We start from the raw sequence: 19,914 nt of genomic DNA, 5'->3' as shown, positions 1-19,914 counted from the left end.
AACACTTCTTCCCAAGAACTTGCACAACCAAGGTTTCTATTCTCCATACTTCCTCATCCCAAAGAAATCAGGCGGCCTACGTCCGATCTTGGATCTACGCGAACTCAACAAATTTCTGGTAAAGGAAAAATTCAAAATGGTATCCCTGAAGTCAATCCTTCCACTCTTGCAGACCAACGACTGGATGTGTTCAATCGACCTGAAGGATGCATACACCCACATTCCAATGCACCCCTCTTCCTGGCGTTACCTATGCTTTCGTTACCAACACAATCATTACCAGTACAGAGTACTCCCCTTTGGGTTATCAGCTGCACCCAGAGTGTTCACCAAGTGCATGGTAGTGGTGGTGGCTCATCTCAGACTACAGGGAATGACAATCTTCCCTTATTTGGACGATTGGCTAATAGTAGCTCAGACCCGAGAACTCCTCAACTCTCACCTACATCTCATCCTGCAATGTTTACAACACTTGGGGTTGGTAGTCAACTTCCAGAAGTCTCACTTACGACCGACGCAACAACTCCAATTTATAGGGGCATATCTGGACACTACGCGAACCAGAGCATATCTGCCGCAGGACAGACAACTTCAGTTACGACAGCTCCTACTGAAGCTGCACACAAAGCAAAGAACATCAGCACGTCAGGTTCTAGTAGTCCTCGGCCACATGGCAGCAGCCAATTTCCTGGTTCCGAATACCAAATTACACATGAGAAGATTACAGTGGGGACTCAAACGACAGTGGAGACAGCATTCGCAGCCTCTCACTCAGTCCATCCTCTTAACAAGGGAAATGCTCAAGGACATAGCTTGGTGGCTCCTTCCATCCACCTTAGTGAAAGGAGCTCTCTTTCGACAGCCCATACACAACACAGTCCTCACGACGGACGCTTCCCGAAAAGGCTGGGGAGCACATCTAGAGGTATACGAGACGCAGGGATTATGGACTTTAGCAGAACAATCCCTACAGATCAACTTACTGGAGCTGAGAGCAATTCGACTGGCGTTGCGAGCATTCCAGACATTTTTGCGTGGCCGCAGACTCATGGTATATACGGACAATCAAGTGGCAATGTTCTATATAAACAAACAGGGGGGCTCAGGCTCCTGGATCCTGTGCAGAGAAACACTACAGATTTTCCACCTAGCTCAGAAACAGAGCATCCATCTTCAGGCTACATATCTGCCAGGAATAGCAAATACAAGGGCGGACAAATTAAGTCGTATTTTTCATCCCCACGAATGGTCCCTCAATGGAGAAGTAATTCTCCACATATTCAGCAAGTGGGGAACTCCGACAATAGACCTGTTTGCTACGGAACACAACACGCAGCTTCCCAAGTTCTGTTCCCTCCATTCCAGCAGGCTCAGGATAGCACAGGACGCTTTTCTGATCCCGTGGTCTTCAGGCCTTCTATATGCCTTTCCACCGATCCCTCTGATCACCAGGACCATACAAAAGTGCATAGCAGACAGGGCACAAATGATACTCATCGCCCCAGCTTGGCCACGCCAACCATGGTACAGTTACCTCCTTCGCCTTTCAGTGGACGATCCGATCAGACTTCCGAATCGTCCAGACCTTCTACTCCAGGAGCAAGGAACGCTGCTACATCCGCTACACTCCTCCCTCCATTTGACAGCCTGGAGGCTGACAGGTGGTTGCTAACACAACAAGAAGTTTCTCAGAGGGCTCAGCTCATACTTCTCGAATCCAGGAAACCCTCCACTAGATTGAACTATAGTTACAAGTGGAAGAGGTATACCTCGTGGTGTCTTTTGAACCAGGTTTCTCCCATGGATTGCACGCCTCAACAATTGCTGAATTATCTGCACACCCTATACGAAGCGGGCTTAGCAACAGCATCCATTCGAGTCCATCTGAGCGCTATTGCAGCCTACCATAGGCCAGTTAATAATGTAATAATAGCGGCTCATCCTCTTCTGGCTCGATTTCTTAAAGGCATGCTCCACATTAGACCACCGTACAAGAAACCGGCAGTTCCATGGAACATCAACATAGTATTAGAACAACTTATGCGTGCTCCATTCGAACCCATAGAATCCGCACACTTAAAATACCTAACCTGGAAAGTAGTATTTCTTGTCGCAGTCACTTCAACGAGACGGGTAAGCGAACTACAGGCGTTGGTTCATTATGAACCATACCTACAGTTTTTCCATCAGAAGGTAGTACTACGGACGCACCCCTCCTTCCTGCCAAAGGTCGTGTCACAATTTCATATTAATCAGACTATTGACTTACCAACCTTTTTTCCAAAGCCGCATGCCAATGAACGCGAATCCTTACTGCATACACTGGATTGTAAAAGAGCATTAGCTTATTACAGAAATAGAACAGCGGCTGCTTCACGACCATCTCAACTATTTTTGTCCTTTGACCCTAAGGGACCTGGACTTCCGGTCACAAAACGAACCATTTCGAGCTGGATTATCCAATGCATCCAGTTCTGCTATGACAAACAGAACTTAACATTACTTCCTAAACCTAAGGCGCACCAGGTGCGGGCCCTATCAACAACATGGGCTCACCTCAGGAATATTCAGCCCATAGATATATGCAAGGCGGCGACTTGGACATCGCTTCACACTTTCACAGCACATTACTGCTTGGATCAACAAGCTTCGGCGGATACAATGCTAGGTCAGATAATCCTACAATCCGCAACAGCTCAGACGAAGTGATTGCCACAAACATTTCACGTTCAAAAAAAAAAAAAAAAATACACAGAACGTGATTGGGAGCTTGGAACTCCCAGGACAGCATGGCTAATTCATCCCTGCTATCGACGGGAAAAAACAAGTTTGCTTACCGTAAACGTTGTTTCCGTAGATAGCAGGATGAATTAGCCATGCTGACCCACCCTCCTCCCTGGCAATCACCTATATTTCGATCTACCACTGCTTAATCACAGACTGAGGAGAATCTGTACTTCCTGCGCGGGAACCCACGCGCAGCCGCAGAGGGAACAAAGATCTATCCTCTGCTTTATCAAGCTCCGCCTCCCGGACCTGATTGACAGATCCCAGGACAGCATGGCTAATTCATCCTGCTATCTACGGAAACAACGTTTACGGTAAGCAAACTTGTTTTTTTGATCCAGCTAAACATGAGTGCACTGTGAAAGCCTGTGAGGGTTTTTAGCTGTTCTGAGTGGGCAGTTGTCAGCTGGGGCAATCTAATCAGGCAAATATCTATTTCACTGCTTCAGCATCTTTGAAACTTGTTCTCTTGGGAAGTAATTTTCTAACAGCTCGCATAAGAAAGTCATCAAATATATGCATAAATTACACCTGTTTTCAAAGTGAATGTATGCATGTATGTTCACGTTGAAAATGATCCCACCTAGTTGTGTGTAGCACATTCTCCAGGAAATCTTTGCACTAATATTTTTCAAAATCCAAAAGTGTGTGCGTAAGTTCCAAACCCTGCCTCTGCTCAGTCTGGGTAAACTTGCATGCATACAGGCCCAAAATGCGTACATTTACCCGCTTATCGGGCAGGCAATTTTATAACAAGCACTGTTTTACCTGTGGAAATGCCAGTGTGTTTTTACCAGTGTGTTTCACTGTCTCCATCAGCTCGATAGGAAAATCGAAACGGCATCTCCGAGCATGCGGTAGGGCAAAACCAGGACTGACTCAGTTTGTTTCCCCCTGACATGGAGCTTTATGGTCACCCTGTTTAATATATAATTCAGTTTATGTTATATTGTCATCAACGATGACATACAGTATGGGGGCAATTTCCAAACTGCCTCGTTGGAACAAAGTTTGCGGGTGCCTTTTCCTTGTGGACTTTGCCCCAGAATTCAAAGAATAAGTCTCGTGTACCCTTGCCGTGGGTACAAAATACCCAGGGACCTTTGTACTTGCTTTATAACACATAAGAGAGTTAGACATGCCATGTACACACGTTCTCTTCCTACCCTAACTTGTACATGCTCCCGGGCATGCCTGCTCAGGACTTTTAGGTGCATTGAGGGAGGGCGATTTAAAGATGGCTAGTAGACACAAAGAAAGGGCTCTGAAATGATCCTCCTAGCCTCTCTTCACTATAAACCTGCTGAAATAATGTTTTAGATTCCCTTCTTGCTCATGTGTTTTCCTCTGAACTATAAATGTGCATCTGACATGCCCAATAGAAACAAAGGAGGTAAAACACTGCTAGTTCACTGCATTTCTACCGGGGTCAGTGTTAATGGGGGCAATATTCAAAGTCATTTCCACGAATAACACAATGTTTTACCCGCAGAAATGGAAGTTTTGAAAACAGGCCACTCTTAATGCTGATAAGAATATTGCATGTGTTTTTTTATTGTATGTTTTGACACTGTGAACCTACTCCATCTGTTGGAGCATACGGTATATAAATTATTTTAAATAAATAAGAGTGCATGTGTTGTTCCACAGCATGCATGCTTTTACCCGTATAGAGCAGAGGGACAGGGTTAGGATGGGGAAAGTCAACAGTGTGCCTGTAAAAATTGCCCATAGAAAAAGCAGAACCAAATTGCTGTGAATGATGTTCATGCAGCAATAATTAAAGCAAAACTACACTCGTCGTTTTACCTTGATTACTGGTGCGAACTTTGAGGGTAAAACCTATCCACAGTGTTTGCACCACCGTGGGCAGTTTAATTATTGTACCCAGAATATATCCATGATATCACTGTTAAATAAAACAACTTTGTCCATGTTAATTCCATGGCTTGCTAAAGTTTCAATAGAAAAATAGAAATGAATTTTCATTTGATTGCGCAATTATATTACTACTTTATGTAACACACAGGATTACAACCCAAGCTAAGATTAAGTCTGCTCGAAAAATATCAGACTTGCTGGTCTGGCCTTGAGGACACTATACTTCACTCTCTCTTAGGTGCTTTCAGTCATTGAGTTGACGTGTGCTACTGTAGAATAGATACCAACATTGGAGTTTTCAAAGGGGGTTATTTTCTGTTGAATTGATGGGTATGCCTCAGTTCCTCACTCTTATACTTTATTGTGCAAAAAATTAACATCTTTCCTAGCCAAAATGCTGGCTTTATCCTCCTAAAGAGGGTCTCATTTAGGAGCTCTGTATACCGAATAGAGTCAACTTGCCTTTACCCAGGCATGAGTTAAAACTGGCTTGTATGTGCTCCTCAAGGACTATCAGCCAGTAACACAGCCTTAGGACATGTGCTATGATGACATTTAATTTAATATAGTATTTTTTATTCCACCTTTTTGAGCAATTGCTGATACAAAGTGGCTCGCAACATATATCTTAAAATAACATACAATCATTCAAAATTACCACTTCCCCAGAGTCCCCGTTTAACAATGTACTAAATACAGTGTCACATATGAGCAAAAGTAAACACATAAGGTACATTATAAAAATACCACAGTTACCACCAAAACCATAAAATCAGCTCATTTCTTCCAAACATTTCTGCATCACCATACTCTACATTGCACTCATACCTCCCATCTGGTACTTCTCAGGTAGCATCACATCCATGTCTCACCCCTACCACTATACAATACCATAACAGCTAGACCATCCCACCATCATTTCCCTATCTGGCATTTGCCTTTGTAAGCACTTTCAGATCTTATATTTGAAAAGAATAACTGACAATTACCCAGCCGTCAGTCCATCATGAAGGAGAAAGGCCTAATATCCAACTTCTTTATTCCAGTCTTTCATCCATAGGTGGTGAAATGAATGTTGACATTGTTGGGACGATCTGGCCTAGCCAGCAGGGGGAGAGAGAACCCAGTCTGCATATTTCTGGACTAGGGAAGACTGTATCGCTATCCCCTGGGGGTGATGGACTGTCTTTCAGGTAAAGTTGAATTTGAAATTGTTTCATTTCCTCATATTATATCAACTGATAAGGAAGGATAGCTTCTCAGGAAAGGCTGAGACTATGACTATGCACTTCTGGTAGTGCCACTATCGTGTCACTGGTTTGCCTTTATAACATCTCCATGGTAAAATAGCACTTGTAAAATCTCAGACAACATCAGGTAAGAAACAAACTAATTTTAAGGGAATTGAGCAAAACAAAAACAAAAAAACAGGTTGAGGAATTGGTCAAGCAGCACACTTATCTCAGTCATTTGTACATTTATTAAGGCTTTTTTTTTATACCGATATTCGTGGGTACATCATATCGGTTTACAAAGAACTTGAAACAATGTACAGTGAACAAGGAGCAGTAACTTGGAGGGGGGGGGGGGGTAATATAACAGTTTACAGAAAACTTGATATGGGAAGGTGGAGAAGATTATTTAAGTATATTCAAGGCATTAAATGCATTAGGAAGGGGGTGAGGGGGAGGAGGAGGTTGGGCATGTACCAAGATTATCGTAGGAGGGGGTAAGGTGTGGGAGGAATTAGGCCATAATAAATAAAATTATATTTATTTTGATAATTGTATAAATTCTCATTTACATAGTAACATAGTAGGTGACAGCAGAAAAAAAATGCATCTGGCTCATCCAGTCTGCTCAGCTATTCTGTGCACACTAAGGATACATTGCTGTTGTCAGCCACATTTTAATTTATTTATTTAAAAGTATTTATTACCCGCCTCTCCTAATAGTTTGGGGCGGGGTACAAAGAATGTGACCGCCTGCAAGATTTCTTCTTGTTCAGGACAGTCCTTTTGTCTTCCCCCTTTATGCTTCACCATCTTGGGTAGAAGAGTGTACAAGATCCCCCTTAGTTCCATCCAGCACTCACTCTTCTGATGCCCGGTCAAAAAGCTCTGTAATGATCTAAATAGCCAGGAACACTCACATAATTGCTGCCCGAATATGCAGCCTTCTAGGGGGACCTGCACAGCCTCTCAGACAGACCTTACTATGACAGTGACTTTTAAACCGGCACGCGGTCGCGTATGTACGCATGTTCATCGGCCCACACCCAGGGATACAGCCATTTTATAACATGCGCATGCACGGGTGCTCAGTTTTAAGCGAGCGTCGCCTGTGCTCGCAATTGCTGCTTCTACCTCATAAGTGTGGGGGATTTTAAAAGCCACTTGAGCTGACATCATTGCCCGTTTTCCCAGTTTGTTCCCAGTTCGCCCAGTTAAGGGATATGACTTTCCAACCTCCTTCCACCTCCTTCTCCCCGTTAGCCCCAATCCTTAAAACCTCTCTGATCTGTTTAATTTTTTTAATTACACGCCATCCATAGCACAAGTAAAGTTACGCAGCAGGGGATCCCGGCACGCGCCAGTGCACGTAAGCATTTATGTGCTAATTTCAAGTCAAAATCCAGAAACACCCATGCCCCGCCCACACCCCACCCCTATTTGGAAACTTTTCATTTGTGTGCACAGCGGGAGATACGTGCGTATCCAGGCGGCTTTTAAAATCTGCTTGGCGCGTGCTGGCCTGACATATTCACGCATCCCCTAATTGATGCACGCGTCAGGCTTTTAAAATTCACCTTTATGTGACCACCTGCACTTCAGCTAACCGTCTTCTAACATTTCATCTTAACCACTTTTACATTCATTCTGGCAGCCCCAAAACTTGTTCAATCAGGTGAATATGGCACTGTGAACACTTAAACACGTGCTACTAGGTCATGCTTTCTGCTCTCATCATTTTTAGCAGTTGAGGATCCTGTAGGCTTAGCCCAAGCTTTCTTAACTTCATTACCATTTTAGTTGCCACCACTCATCCCAGGAAGGCATTCTCTACTTCCACCACCCTTTCCGTGAAAAAAAATATTTCCTGACATTTCTTTCAGGGGTCCACCAGTTTCCTTCTGCACCTTTGAACCTCCAGCTCATCTAGAACTAGCTTTCATTGGGCTAAGGCATCATGAGCCTTCATATACAGTTACCTGGGGTTTTGGCCACAAATTTATATTCCTTCCTATTTAGCCCAGCCAATGCAGTGACAATCCTTGGCCAGGGGACCTTGATCTGGCTAGCAGATGTAACCCAAGAACAGTGACTAAGATTTCTGATCTTCCACCCTGTGTATTCAGCAGAAGAAGTTATCCGGCTAACTTTTCCACTCACCAGCTTACTGAATATTGGCCTGGATGTGTCTCGGACAAAGGCAGAATCCAGGTAATGCCCTTCTTTCTTACCGTGTTGCTTCTTAATGTATTTCCTTTCAGTTTCCAGGAGCTGTTTGATGCCCGAGCTTCAAGAGCATCTGTTTTCTCCAAGACACTGGAACCTCTGCTGAATGTCTTCACTGAGGGGATGAATGTGGCCATTATGACTCTTGGGGAGTGGGACTCCAGGAAATCCCAACTGCTGACCGGCGACAAGAGTGACCGCTCAGGTCTTGTCCCTCTGACCATTGATTACCTGTTTGGGGAGCTGCTGTCTGCTCAGAGATTAGCAGCAGGTGAATGTAAAATCAATGATTTTATTGAGTAACCCTTCTCCAGTGGTATATATAAAGGAGGGCTTGATTTGTGGGAGAGGATCAGTGCACAGGACAATGAAACATCATTTCATAATATGATTTCTGCCACATATGCATTTTCTTGGTTAAAGCTGAGAGGAAAAATAGCAGGCCTCAATCTAGCCAGGTAAATTTTGACTGGCTAGATTTGGGAGAATTTTCTTCTGAAAGCATAGGTAGGTTCAGGTGAAAATCTGGTAAAATTATCCAGTTGACACTTCTACAGGCACGTCTGTCTTGAGTCCTGCGTGCTAATCCCAGGCTCTAGTTTTAAAATAGATTCCACCATGATTGATGTTTAATCCAAAAAAGGACATACAGTATAAAATCAAACTGAAATCAGTGTTTGATAGCTGTATTTTATTTATTTAAACAAGTTATAATCTGCTGATTCACCAATCTCAGCTGGTTGCAAGTTACATACCAAGTCAATTTAACATACAAGTTTATCAAAGCATAAGTAACAATAGCACAGAACAAATAGCATAAAATCAAATAGTATTTTATATTTGAATAGCCCAGTGGAGAAGCAAGTAAAATAGCATCATATTCCTCTGGTTTCCGCTTAATTGCAGCAGCAAAAAAAGTGCTGGAAGTTTCCAGTGTCACATAGATTTAAGTAGAGACAGCAAGGAGCTGAAACTGCTTCAAGAGTGGATATCTCAGACTGGTGCAGCTGTATAGTCGGCACTCAAAAACCTGCATTTGCATTTGCCCTCCTCTCACAAGGCACTTAAGTGCCTGGTGTAAATGATGAATGGGGGAGCCAAGGGAAGAAGGCCATAGACACGCTGATTCATTTTCCTGCAGAGGATAGAGAGAACTTAATTCAGAGTCACGAGCTGACGCATTGGTTTGGGCTGTGACCTGCAAGTTGTTCTTCCTATGGAAGGTGACACTGCCCTTAAGGAGGCAGAGGACAGGAAGACTGCAGCCTTTTCCTTTTCAATCTGCGCTGTCCAGTTCTCTAGTTGTGGAAGATACATGGCTTGGGCTTTAGTGCGCTGTCGCAGAGGTTTCCAGAAAGTCCAGAGGTTATCTTGTGGGAATCCAGGGCCACCTTTATAGTAGAGGCATTGTAAGACCTTGTGAGAATTTCTTTACCAGCAGTAGTGGCAGTTGTTTTGGTAAGAAGACTGCTGTGGCTGCATAACTGGGCGGCAGATACAGTATCCAAGGCAGGGGTGGTCAACCGGCATCTTGCGAGCCGCATGCGGCTCTTTCACGCTCAAACTGCAGCTCCTGAGTGAAATCTTCCTCCATTGCTGACTGCTAATGCACACATGCAGGTTTGCTGTCTGCCTCCCGCAAGCAGCAATCCTCCTCCTCCTCAGCAGCCGGCTCGTGCCCAGGCAGGCTGCCGAGGAGGGGAAAGATCGCCATGTGCCTGAGCTGCCCGCCTTCAAGCTGCTCCCCCCTCCCAAAGCACTGCACAGAACTTGAGTCGGACCAGACCCAAGAGGCTGCCCCAGACGTCATCACCCCAGAGCAGGGCAGAGAGCCAAGAAACCCTTCTGCTGCAGCCTGCCCTCACACCGACTCTGCCTCTATGGGCAGGAGGCAGTTAGCAGACCTCCTGCTGCTGTCTCACCACTAGCTGAGTGCCTCTACTGGTTTCCTCTGCCACCAGCCTCCCCTCACCCCCAGTGCTCAGCTGTGACAAACAGTAATTAAAAAAAAAAAATACAGCACTGGGGGCCTTCTTTCTTTCTTTGAACAATTTATATACCGCATTATCCTGCTTGCTAAGCGGTTTACAGTATCACATGCATAAAATCAAAACAAACAGATCAATGCAAACTAAATGACAACATAACAAACCCACTCAACATATTTTCAGAATCTCTTCTACTAATCGATGGTCAACTCCAAAACAAATTGTTTAAAAATGTTAATTATCCAACTCTTGCATAGTAGTTAAACCAGGCTTCTTATCTTAGTTTGTACTATGCTCAAATGCTGTGTGTTCCTGTCATTTTTATTTCATCTCTTCTTTAGGTTCTCCTTCCCAGAAGCAGCAGCAGCAGCAGGACTTTGGGATCTGGGCACTTTCTATGTCTATGTATGAAATTCACAATGAAGTCTTAAAGGATCTTCTCCAATCACCTGGACTGGCTGCCACCAATGTAAGACTGGCTTATTCTGCCCAGGATGGAGCCCATATCAAGGTATTTTTTTTCCTCTCAATATTTTTTCTCCAAGTTTACCTGTTTCCTGCAGAACAGTAACTCTAAAAAAAACCCTTCAAACTATAAATATTTGTAGTTGGTCCAATAAACAGGCCTTACCTGATGACTGCCAGGTAGGATGCACCCTTGGAGCTTCTGGTCATCAGTTCATGGAACTGTTCGCTTTCAGCCTTAAAAGTGTTCGCTTTCAGCCTTAAAAGGGACAGATCATAGTGACATCGGGGAGCTGGGGAGCTGACAATTGTGTTGTTGGGCACCGGAGCAGAGAGGCATTTGTGGGACCTTTGACTGGAAGCTCTGGTGAAACACTTCTGAGATTGTTGGAGTGCAGAGTCTTCTGTGGGACTGTTTTTTTGAGGACGCTGGTAGCTCATTTCTGAAACTGTTGGAGTGGAATTTTATTTTTAGGACTTTGTTGGTGGCAGGGAGTCACTGAAATATTTGTCAGGGCTGTGGAAGTGGAGAGGAATTCGGCAGGGATCTTCACATCGGAATGCTGTTGGGGCATTCTTTTGCAGTACGTGTGGTATGGATCTTTGAGTCTGGGGAATTTTGTTTTTCTTTATTTTTGGGTTGCCTCTTGGCGACAGAAGAAGGCTTAGAGGCATGCCTAGTTTTGTAGGCAATGCCGGCCAACTCTCAGACCTCGCTTGCAGCTGTTTTACCAGTGAACCTTTTTGTGATCAGGGGGATGCTAGCACTGGCAGATACTGCTACTTAATTTTTTCAGTCACCAGTTCCTCCTTTTCTTGGTGGCCCCAATGGCTGGATCTGTTTTAGAGGAATTATAGTCATCTCAAACCCGAGCTTAATTTGAGGAATCAACCCCTAAAGGAGAGGATTCAAGTTTGTCAGATGTTCGATCCCCAGAAGTACATTTTCTGACTATTTTTTTAGCTATACAGGAGTTCCCTGTATGTACTCGGATCAATCCAGACAGTGGGTTGAGCCTCCTTTCCAGCAGATGGAGACAAAGAAAAATTCCTATATCAGGACAGTGCTCCCCCTGTGTTCCTTCATTATTTCTCTATCTCCAGCAGATGCAGATAGCAGAACCTGTGGTTCCCTTTCTTTGTAGCAGTTTTTGGTTTGCAGAAGTTCTTCCTCCTTCTCTAGTTATAAAGGATCAAGCAAGTATTGGTTTAATTCCCAGTGTTTAAAAAGTAAAAAAAAAAAAGATGTTTAGTCATCAGGAGCAGTTTTGTTCTGACTCCTCGCTCTTGCTTGGGCCTAGGGGGGTCCTGTCCCCTTGATTTATTCAGCCTAGGACCCTTTTCCCGGTGGCCTCTTGCCTGGCTCTGGGGTGATACTGGTGGTCCAGTCCCTCCCCCGTTGAGATCCCTGAGAACAGGGGGAGCACTGTCCTGATACCTTTTGAGTTTTTCTCTGTCTCCATCTGCTGGAAAGGAGGCTCAACCCACTGTCTGGACTGATCTATGGTACTACAGGAACGAAAATTAGCAGGTAAGAACCAGTTTTCCTCTTGAGTCGATTGATTACAAAATACAAGCATTTTCTACTTCATCAGAATGTTTGCAAAAAGAAATAAAAATTTAACAAATAGATATGGTCAAAATGATCCTCCAGTTGGAAGCTTATAAGGCTGTTTCTGGCTGTTTAATTAAAGAAAATGCAGCTTAGATCTTCAGAACAAATATTTGCATGATAAAATTAGCTTAAAAAATGTATGTCTGATTGATTTACCTGAGAATGCTGATTTTCAACATTTTTAGCAAAAATATTGGAAACACATTTTGATCGCTTGCTTCAAATAAACAAGGCTTATTGTATTCCAGAATCTTCCTTGTATTAGTTCTACCTTTTTATATAATTTTACTTTGAGTTTGATAAAGATCGTATTATGTCTTTGGTTAGTAAAAGAAGCTACTTAAGTATCAAGAACTTAGAGATTATATTTTTTCAGTCTTGACAAGAGGAACCCAGGAATGTCATTAGAAATGTATTTGATTTTGACAGGAATATTAAAGCCTTGATTTTAAGATCTCAGTCTTATTTCCAGCCAAGTTGCAGGTGGTTCATGAACATTCTGGGTCAGACCAAGATCTATCAAGCCCAGCATCCTGTCTCCGACAGTGGCCAATCCCAGTCACAAGTACCCAGCAGAATCCCAGTCCTTCTTGTTTCATGCTAAAGTGATATAATAGATGATGGCAGTTGGCAGATAAGGAGCAAATGGCTCATCCAGTCTTCCCAGCTGTCTACATGTGGTTCTCTATCATTTGGGTAGATAAGCATATAAATCTCCATGCTTAAACCAACGTCATCTCCCCTGCCTCCTTGTCACTTGTATTTTATTTAACCACTCAACTCTGTTCCTTCCTCTGCTCTGTATATCTATCTCAAGCATATTTAATCACTGTTACATTGCTGACCCCACAACCTCTACTGACAGACCATTCCAGGCATTCACCACAGCCTAGCATTTCCTTTGAGATCAACATATAACAGATGAAGATGACAGCAGAAAAGGACCAACTGGCCCATCCTGGTTATTCCTGTCAGACTCTAAGGATATATTCCAGATGTTGGCCATAGAATCTGAACTGTCTGCAGAATATTGCTCCTTATTTAAGTCAGTTTTGTGATATTTCTCTTTGTTTTTTACAAGATCTATATTTTGTCCAACACCCAGGCCCCTCTTATATGCAGTACCTGGTTGAAATTTTTTTCTTTATCAATATTTGAGATTTATTTATTATTATTTCTTATAAGCACACAACAGATGCCAGATCTGGCCAGAGCGGTTTACAATTAAAACAATGGTTAAAAAGCTTTACAATCAATGTAACCACATACATAGTCATAAAAATCACTCTTAAAATTATCACACAGTACATTTAATAGCACCTCAAACTTATATCCTTCATAATCAAAACTTTCTGAGTTTGGAGAGGCAAACAACCTGACTTGGCACCGTTGGATGATTTCACCCTTCTTGTGTGGCTGTTTGGGATGCTTGTCATAAGAACAAAAGAAATTGCCTTACTGGGTCAGATCAAGGGTCCATCAAGCCCAGCATCCTGTTACCAACAGTGGCCAATCCAGGCTACAAGTACCTGGCAAGTACCCAAAACATTAAGTAGATCCCATGTTCCCTGTACATACCTGGATCAGTCCAGACTCCTGGGTTTATTCATCCGTGCCAGCAGATGGAGACAGAGAAAGTAAAACTGACACTGCTTCAAATACCCTGGTGCCACCTGCAGTTCCTCAGTATTTCTCTGTCTCCAGCAGATGGTGGCTGGAGAATATACCTGCAGTTTCCTTCAGTGTGCCCAATATTTTTTTTTCTAGCTTTTTTGAGCATTTCTGCCAGGGGTTGGGGTTCCTAATCAGGGATCCTACCCTGTTTGGTTGAGGCAGATGGGCTGGGGGGTTGGTGACCCTTTTGTACACCTGGTCCCAGAGTAGCCGTAGGGTGTACATGTGGTGGTCCAGATCCCTCCCCTCACGTGGTCACTTCGGTGACTTTTGTTCTTTGGGCTTTGTTAGTTTTTGTTTTTTTTCCCCTCTCCATTCCTTAATTTGCTGAATTGAGCTGGATAGCTCTCTTCAGTTTTAGGAAAGGGGACCGGCTGTAAACTTTATTAAAGTTCAGAAAAAAAAAAAGGCAGGGCAGGGGACGGTTATCAGCAGAAGGCAGCGGTAAGTTCTGCTCTCCCCCGCCCCCCTCCCCCCCACGCGTTGCTTTGCCTTTCCTTCGGGGATCTCTTCTTTTTTCTTTTCCCTCCCACGGTGCAAAGGTGCGTGGGTCAGCTTTTCGCGTGTGTGGTATGGCTCCAGGAAGGCGAAATTGTCGTGGTCCGTGTGTGGCGTGTATTTCAGGGGGGCAGGGCCCCCCTGAAATACATGCTAGCGCGGCCATGCCCATTTTAGAGCATGTAGACACTGTGGGATGTGTGCAGCCTCTCGTGCCTTTAACCGCAGGAACGACAGCCATTTTGGGATCCCCAGGCATTTCCACGCTTTCAGGGCCTGATGGGGATTTCCCTCCCCGGCTTTCCTCAGTCCAACCAGGACCTGTTGGGGGATAGTGGGACTCAGAGGGTGCCCTGGATCAGGGTCCCTCACCTACGGGTGGGATGGATTCGCGCCAGCAGGTTTTTCCTGTGGCCCCCTCGGCCTTTTTCACCGGAATTTATCCTGCTGTTGCACCAGGCTTTTTTGGCACAGCAGTGGACTGGCCTTGTGCAGATTTGGACCCCGAGGATCCATCTGAAGGGCCAACGACTTCCACGAAAGGACTGCCCCCAGGCCTGACCCCGAGGAGAAAAGGGTCTCTGCGCCACGTAAGCCCCCCCTCGCCTAGCGAGCTCTCTGATTGTCCCGAAAACGCAGATGTGATGGAAAAGCAAGTTTGCCCTTAGGTCTGTCTTCAGGCAATTTATGCACTTTATTGTCACCTAACTGCTTCACTAGGTGCTCCAGGTCCTCCCCAAATAAGAGGTGACCCTTAAAAGGCAAAGAAGCCAGCTGGGACTTAGATGAAACGTCCGCGGACCAGTTACGGAGCCACAAGAGGTGCCGTGCAGAAACCGTAGCCCCCATAATACGGGAAGAGGTCCATACCAAATCATACAAGGCATCTGCCACATAAGCTTCCGAAGCTTCCAAGCGGTCTGCCTGCCCACCTTGGGAATCAACAGTCAGCTGTCCATCCTGGAGACGCTGCACCCAGTGCAAGCAAGCTCTCTGCACAAAACTGGTGCAAATGGCCACCCGGAGACTCAGAGCTGCAACCTAAAAAATTCGCTTGAGGTGGACCTCCAGCTAACGATCCTGAACATCCTTCAGTGGCGCCGCTCCCACCACAGGAATAGTCATCTTTTTTGTGACCACCGAGACTGCCGCATCCACCTTGGGGAGTGCAAAGAGGTCCAAAGTGCCTTCCGGCAAGGAGTAAAGCTTCGCCATTGCCCTGCTGATACGCAAACCAGCATCCGGGGCGGCCCATTCTTGACCCACAATTTTCTTAATGGATGCATGATAGGGAAACCCAGAGGGAAAGTTTTGCATACCCTCCAGTACCGGATTTGCCCCATCTTTGATAGACTCATCCCATAAGGACTGGAGTCCCAGCTCCTCCAGCACCTGGGAGATGAACGGGGCAAGTTCCTCCCTGCGGAACAAACAGAGGATTTTGGGGCCATTCCCCTCTGGCGCAGGGACAAGATCCGAATCATCCCGTTGGGCGGCGTACGTAGCCCCTGGGTCCAACCCTGGCTCTCCTGACAGCGTCGCCCCCAGGTCAGAGGCCTCGTGCCGCAGAGCGGGACAGGCCGAACATACCACCCTGGGACCTGAGGTGACCTGCAATGTCCCACGCCCGACTGGTCCCGTGGCTGGCTCAAGGGACAAAGTGGGAGGGATCTGACTCCCCTGCTGTAAAGGAAGGCCTTCCTGCTGTGCCAAAAAAGCCTGGTGCAATAGCAGGATAAATTCCGGTGAAAAAGGCCGAGGAGGCCACAGAAAAAACCTGCTGGCGCGAATCCATCCCACCCGTAGGTGAGGGACCCTGATCAGGGCACCCTCTGAGTCCCACTATCCCCCAACAGGACCTGGTTGGACTTCAGTACTTACTTCACCTCATGGCTCTGGGCTAAAGACAAACTTCATCAGGGTACATTTGCGTGCAGTAGCAGTCTACCACATCACGACTGATGGAAAACTAATTTCTTTATATCCATTAGTGGCAAGATTCATAAACGGGCTATGTAACCTTAAGCCATCACTAAAATAGCCTTCACCTCAATGGGATCTGAAAATTACATAGAAACATAGAAATGACGGCAGAAGAAGACCAAACGGCCCATCCAGTCTGCCCAGCAAGCTTTTGCACTTTTTTTTTCTCTCACATACTTATCTGTTTCTCTTGGCTCTCAGTAACCTTTTTTATTCTATTTCCCTTCCACCCCCACCATTAATGTAGAGAGCAGTGTTGGAACTGCATCTAAGTGAAATAGCTTAATTAGTTAGGGGTAGTAACCACCGCAATAAGCAAGCTACACCCATGCTTATCTGTTTATCCAGACTGTGTAACAGAAGGGGCACTGAAAGGGCAGAAATGGTTCCAGGAGCTGTACCCTGTCCCATGTAAAAGCACATAAACCCCTCAAAATCTCCTGGGAAAATCACTGCCCAGGGCAACAAGAACACATCCAGAACAGGAATATTAAGTACTGCAGCTGCAGAAGCAACATATGCCCTCAGGACTGCTTCAAAGTCCAACTGATGTTCAAGACAGAGGAGGGAGGCCCAATATCCCCTTCACCGTGGCTGTGTCAATGCTGCTGGTGACCTTCAGCAAAGACTGCAATGCAGACTCTCCTTTAGATGTCTTCCCCACTCCAGATCCCCCAGCCACCAAAAAATTGTAGTTTAGCAACTAACCCCTGACTGCAAAGCAATCCTACTACTTACATACTACTACTACAGCGCTGTACAAACAAAAAACAAACAAAAAAAGACAGCCCCTTTTTAATACACCTTACAGTCTAATAAGAAACATATAGGACAAGAGACTTGGAGCATTTCATAACATAGAAACATAGAAATGACGGCAGAAGAAGACCAAACGGCCCATCCAGTCTGCCCAGCAAGCTTTGCACTTTTTTTCTCATACTTATCTATTACTCTTGGCTCTTAGTAACCTTTTGGTTTTATTTCCATTCCACCCCCACCATTAATGTAGAGAGCAGTGTTGGAACTGCATCTAAGTGAAATATCTAGTTTAATTAGTTAGGGGTAGTAACCGCCACAATAAGCAAGCTAAACCCATGCTTATTTGTTTACCCAGACTATGTAATTCAGTCCTTGTTGGTTGTTGTCTGTATATAGATCCACTTTTCACAACTATATCATTACCCATGAAAACCTTCTCCAGTACGGGTACCTCCCCAACATCCTCTACAGTAAACACCGAAGCAAAGAAATAATTTAATCTTTCCGCGATGGCCTTATCTTCTCTAAGTGCCCCTTTAACCCCTCGATCATCTAACGGTCCAACTGACTCCCTCACAGGGTTTCTGCTTTTGATATATTTTAAAAGGTTTTTACTGTGAGTTTTTGCCTCTACGGCCAACTTCTTTTCAAATTTTCTCTTAGCCTGTCTTATCAATGTCTTACATTTAACTTGCCAACGTTTATGCATTATCCTGTTTTCTTCTGTTGGATCCTTCTTCCAATTTTTGAATGAAGATCTTTTGGCTAAAATAGCTTCTTTCACCTCCCTTTTAACCATGCCGGTAATCGTTTTGCCTTCTTTCCACCTTTCTTAATGTGTGGAATACATCTGGACTGTGCTTCTAGAATGGTATTTTTTAACAATGACCACGCCTCTTGCACATTTTTTAGTTTTGTAGCTGCTCCTTTCAGTTTGTTTCTAACAATTTTTCTCATTTTATCAAAGTTTTCCTTTTGAAAGTTTAGCACGAGAGCCGTGGATTTGCATACTGTTCCTCTTCCAGTCATTAAATCAAATTTGATCATGTTATGATCACTATTGCCAAGCGGCCCCACCACCGTTACCTCTCTCACCAAGTCCTGTGCTCCACTGAGAATTAGATCTAAAATTGCTCCCTCTCTCGTCGGTTCCTGAACCAATTGCTCCATAAAGCTATCATTTATTCCATCCAGGAACGTTATCTCTCTAGCGTGTCCCGATGATACATTTACCCAGTCAATATTGGGGTAATTGAAGTCTCCCATTATTACTGCACTACAAATTTGGTTAGCTTCCCTAATTTCTCTGATCATTTCACTGTCCGTCTCACCATCTTGACCAAGTGGATGGTAGTATACTCCTATCACTATAGTCTTCCCCGACACACAAAGGATTTCTACCCATAAAGATTCAATTTTGCATTTAGTCTCATGCAGGATGTTTATCCTGTTGGACTCTATGCCATCCCCGACATAAAGCACCACACCGCCTCCCGGGTGCTCCTCTCTGTCATTGAGATATAATTTGTACCCCGGTATAGCACTGTCCCATTGGTTATCCTCCTTCCAACATGTCTCTGAGATGCCAAATAAGTCTATGTCATCATTCACTGCTATACATTCTAATTCTCCCATCTTACTTCTTAGACTTCTGGCATTAGCATACAAACATTTCAAAGTTTGTTTTTTGTTTGTATTTTCATTCTGCTTTTTAATTGATAGGGATAAGTTAGAATTTTTTAGCTCAGGTGAGTTTTTAGTTACAGGCACTTGGACTACTTTTCTTATTATTGGAACCTCACTGTCGGGATGCCCTAATTCAAATTTAAACTAATAACTGGAAGGGGGACAATAAGTAAATCTGCAGCTCTAACACTAAACTTTCAAAAGGGAAACTTTGATAAAATGAAGAAAATACTTAGAAAAAAACTGAAAGGTGCAGCTGCAAAAGTTAAAAGTGTTCAACAGGCTTGGACATTGTTTACAAATACAATCCTAGAGGCGCAGTCCATATGTATTCCACAATTTAAGAAAGGTGGAAGGAAGGCAAAATGATTACCAACATGGTTAAAAGGTGAGGTGAAAGAGGCTATTTTAGCCAAAAAAACATCCTTCAAAAATTGGAAGAAGGATCCACCTGAAGAAAATAGGATAAAACATAAGCATTGTCAAGTTAAGTGTAAAACATTGATAAGACAGGCGAAGAGAGAATTTGAAATGAAGTTAACCATAGAGGCAAAAACTCATAATAAAAACTTTTTAAAATATATCCGAAGCAAGAAACCTGTGAGGGAGTTGGTTGGATAATTAGTTGACCGAGGGGTTAAAGGGGCTCTTAGGGAAGATAAGGCCATTGCAGAAAGAATACATTAATTCTATGCTTCTGTGTTTACTAATGAGGATGTTGGGGAGATACCAGTTCCGGAGATGGTTTTCAGGGGTGATGAGTCAGACGAACTGAACGAAATCACTGTGAACCTGGAAGATGTAGTAGGCCAGATTGACGAACTAAAGAGTAGCAAATCACCTGGACCGGATGGTATGCATCCTAGGGTACTGAAGGAAGTAAAAAATGAAATTTCTGATCTATTAGTTAAAATTTTTAACCTATCATTAAAATCATTCATTGTACCTGAAGACTGGAGGGTGGCCAATGTAACCCCAAAATTTAAAAAAGGCTCCAGGGGTGATCCGGGTAACTATAGACCAGTGAGCCTGACTTCAGTACCAGGAAAAATAGTGGAAACTATTCTCAAGATCAAAATCGTAGAGCATATAGAAAGACATGGTTTAATGGAATACAGTC

The 19,914-nt window shown here is 44.1% G+C and overlaps 1 protein-coding gene across 1 annotated transcript in view; it reads left to right on the top strand.

Annotated features, from left to right (window-relative positions):
* Window positions 1–5,724: 5,724 nt before the first annotated feature.
* Window positions 5,725–19,914, top strand: part of CCDC78 (coiled-coil domain containing 78) — a 131,044-nt gene continuing 116,854 nt past the window's right edge. The window contains exons 1-3 of the mRNA XM_029577285.1: window positions 5,725–5,861; window positions 8,162–8,397; window positions 10,456–10,625. Coding sequence (XP_029433145.1) covers window positions 5,737–5,861; window positions 8,162–8,397; window positions 10,456–10,625 — 531 coding nt within the window. The 5' untranslated portion in view covers window positions 5,725–5,736. The remainder of the gene's footprint in view (window positions 5,862–8,161; window positions 8,398–10,455; window positions 10,626–19,914) is intronic.

This window comes from Rhinatrema bivittatum, chromosome 14 (genome assembly GCF_901001135.1).
Source record: "Rhinatrema bivittatum chromosome 14, aRhiBiv1.1, whole genome shotgun sequence".
Taxonomy (NCBI): Eukaryota; Metazoa; Chordata; class Amphibia; order Gymnophiona; family Rhinatrematidae; genus Rhinatrema; species Rhinatrema bivittatum.
This window is presented reverse-complemented; position numbering and strand designations above follow the sequence as displayed.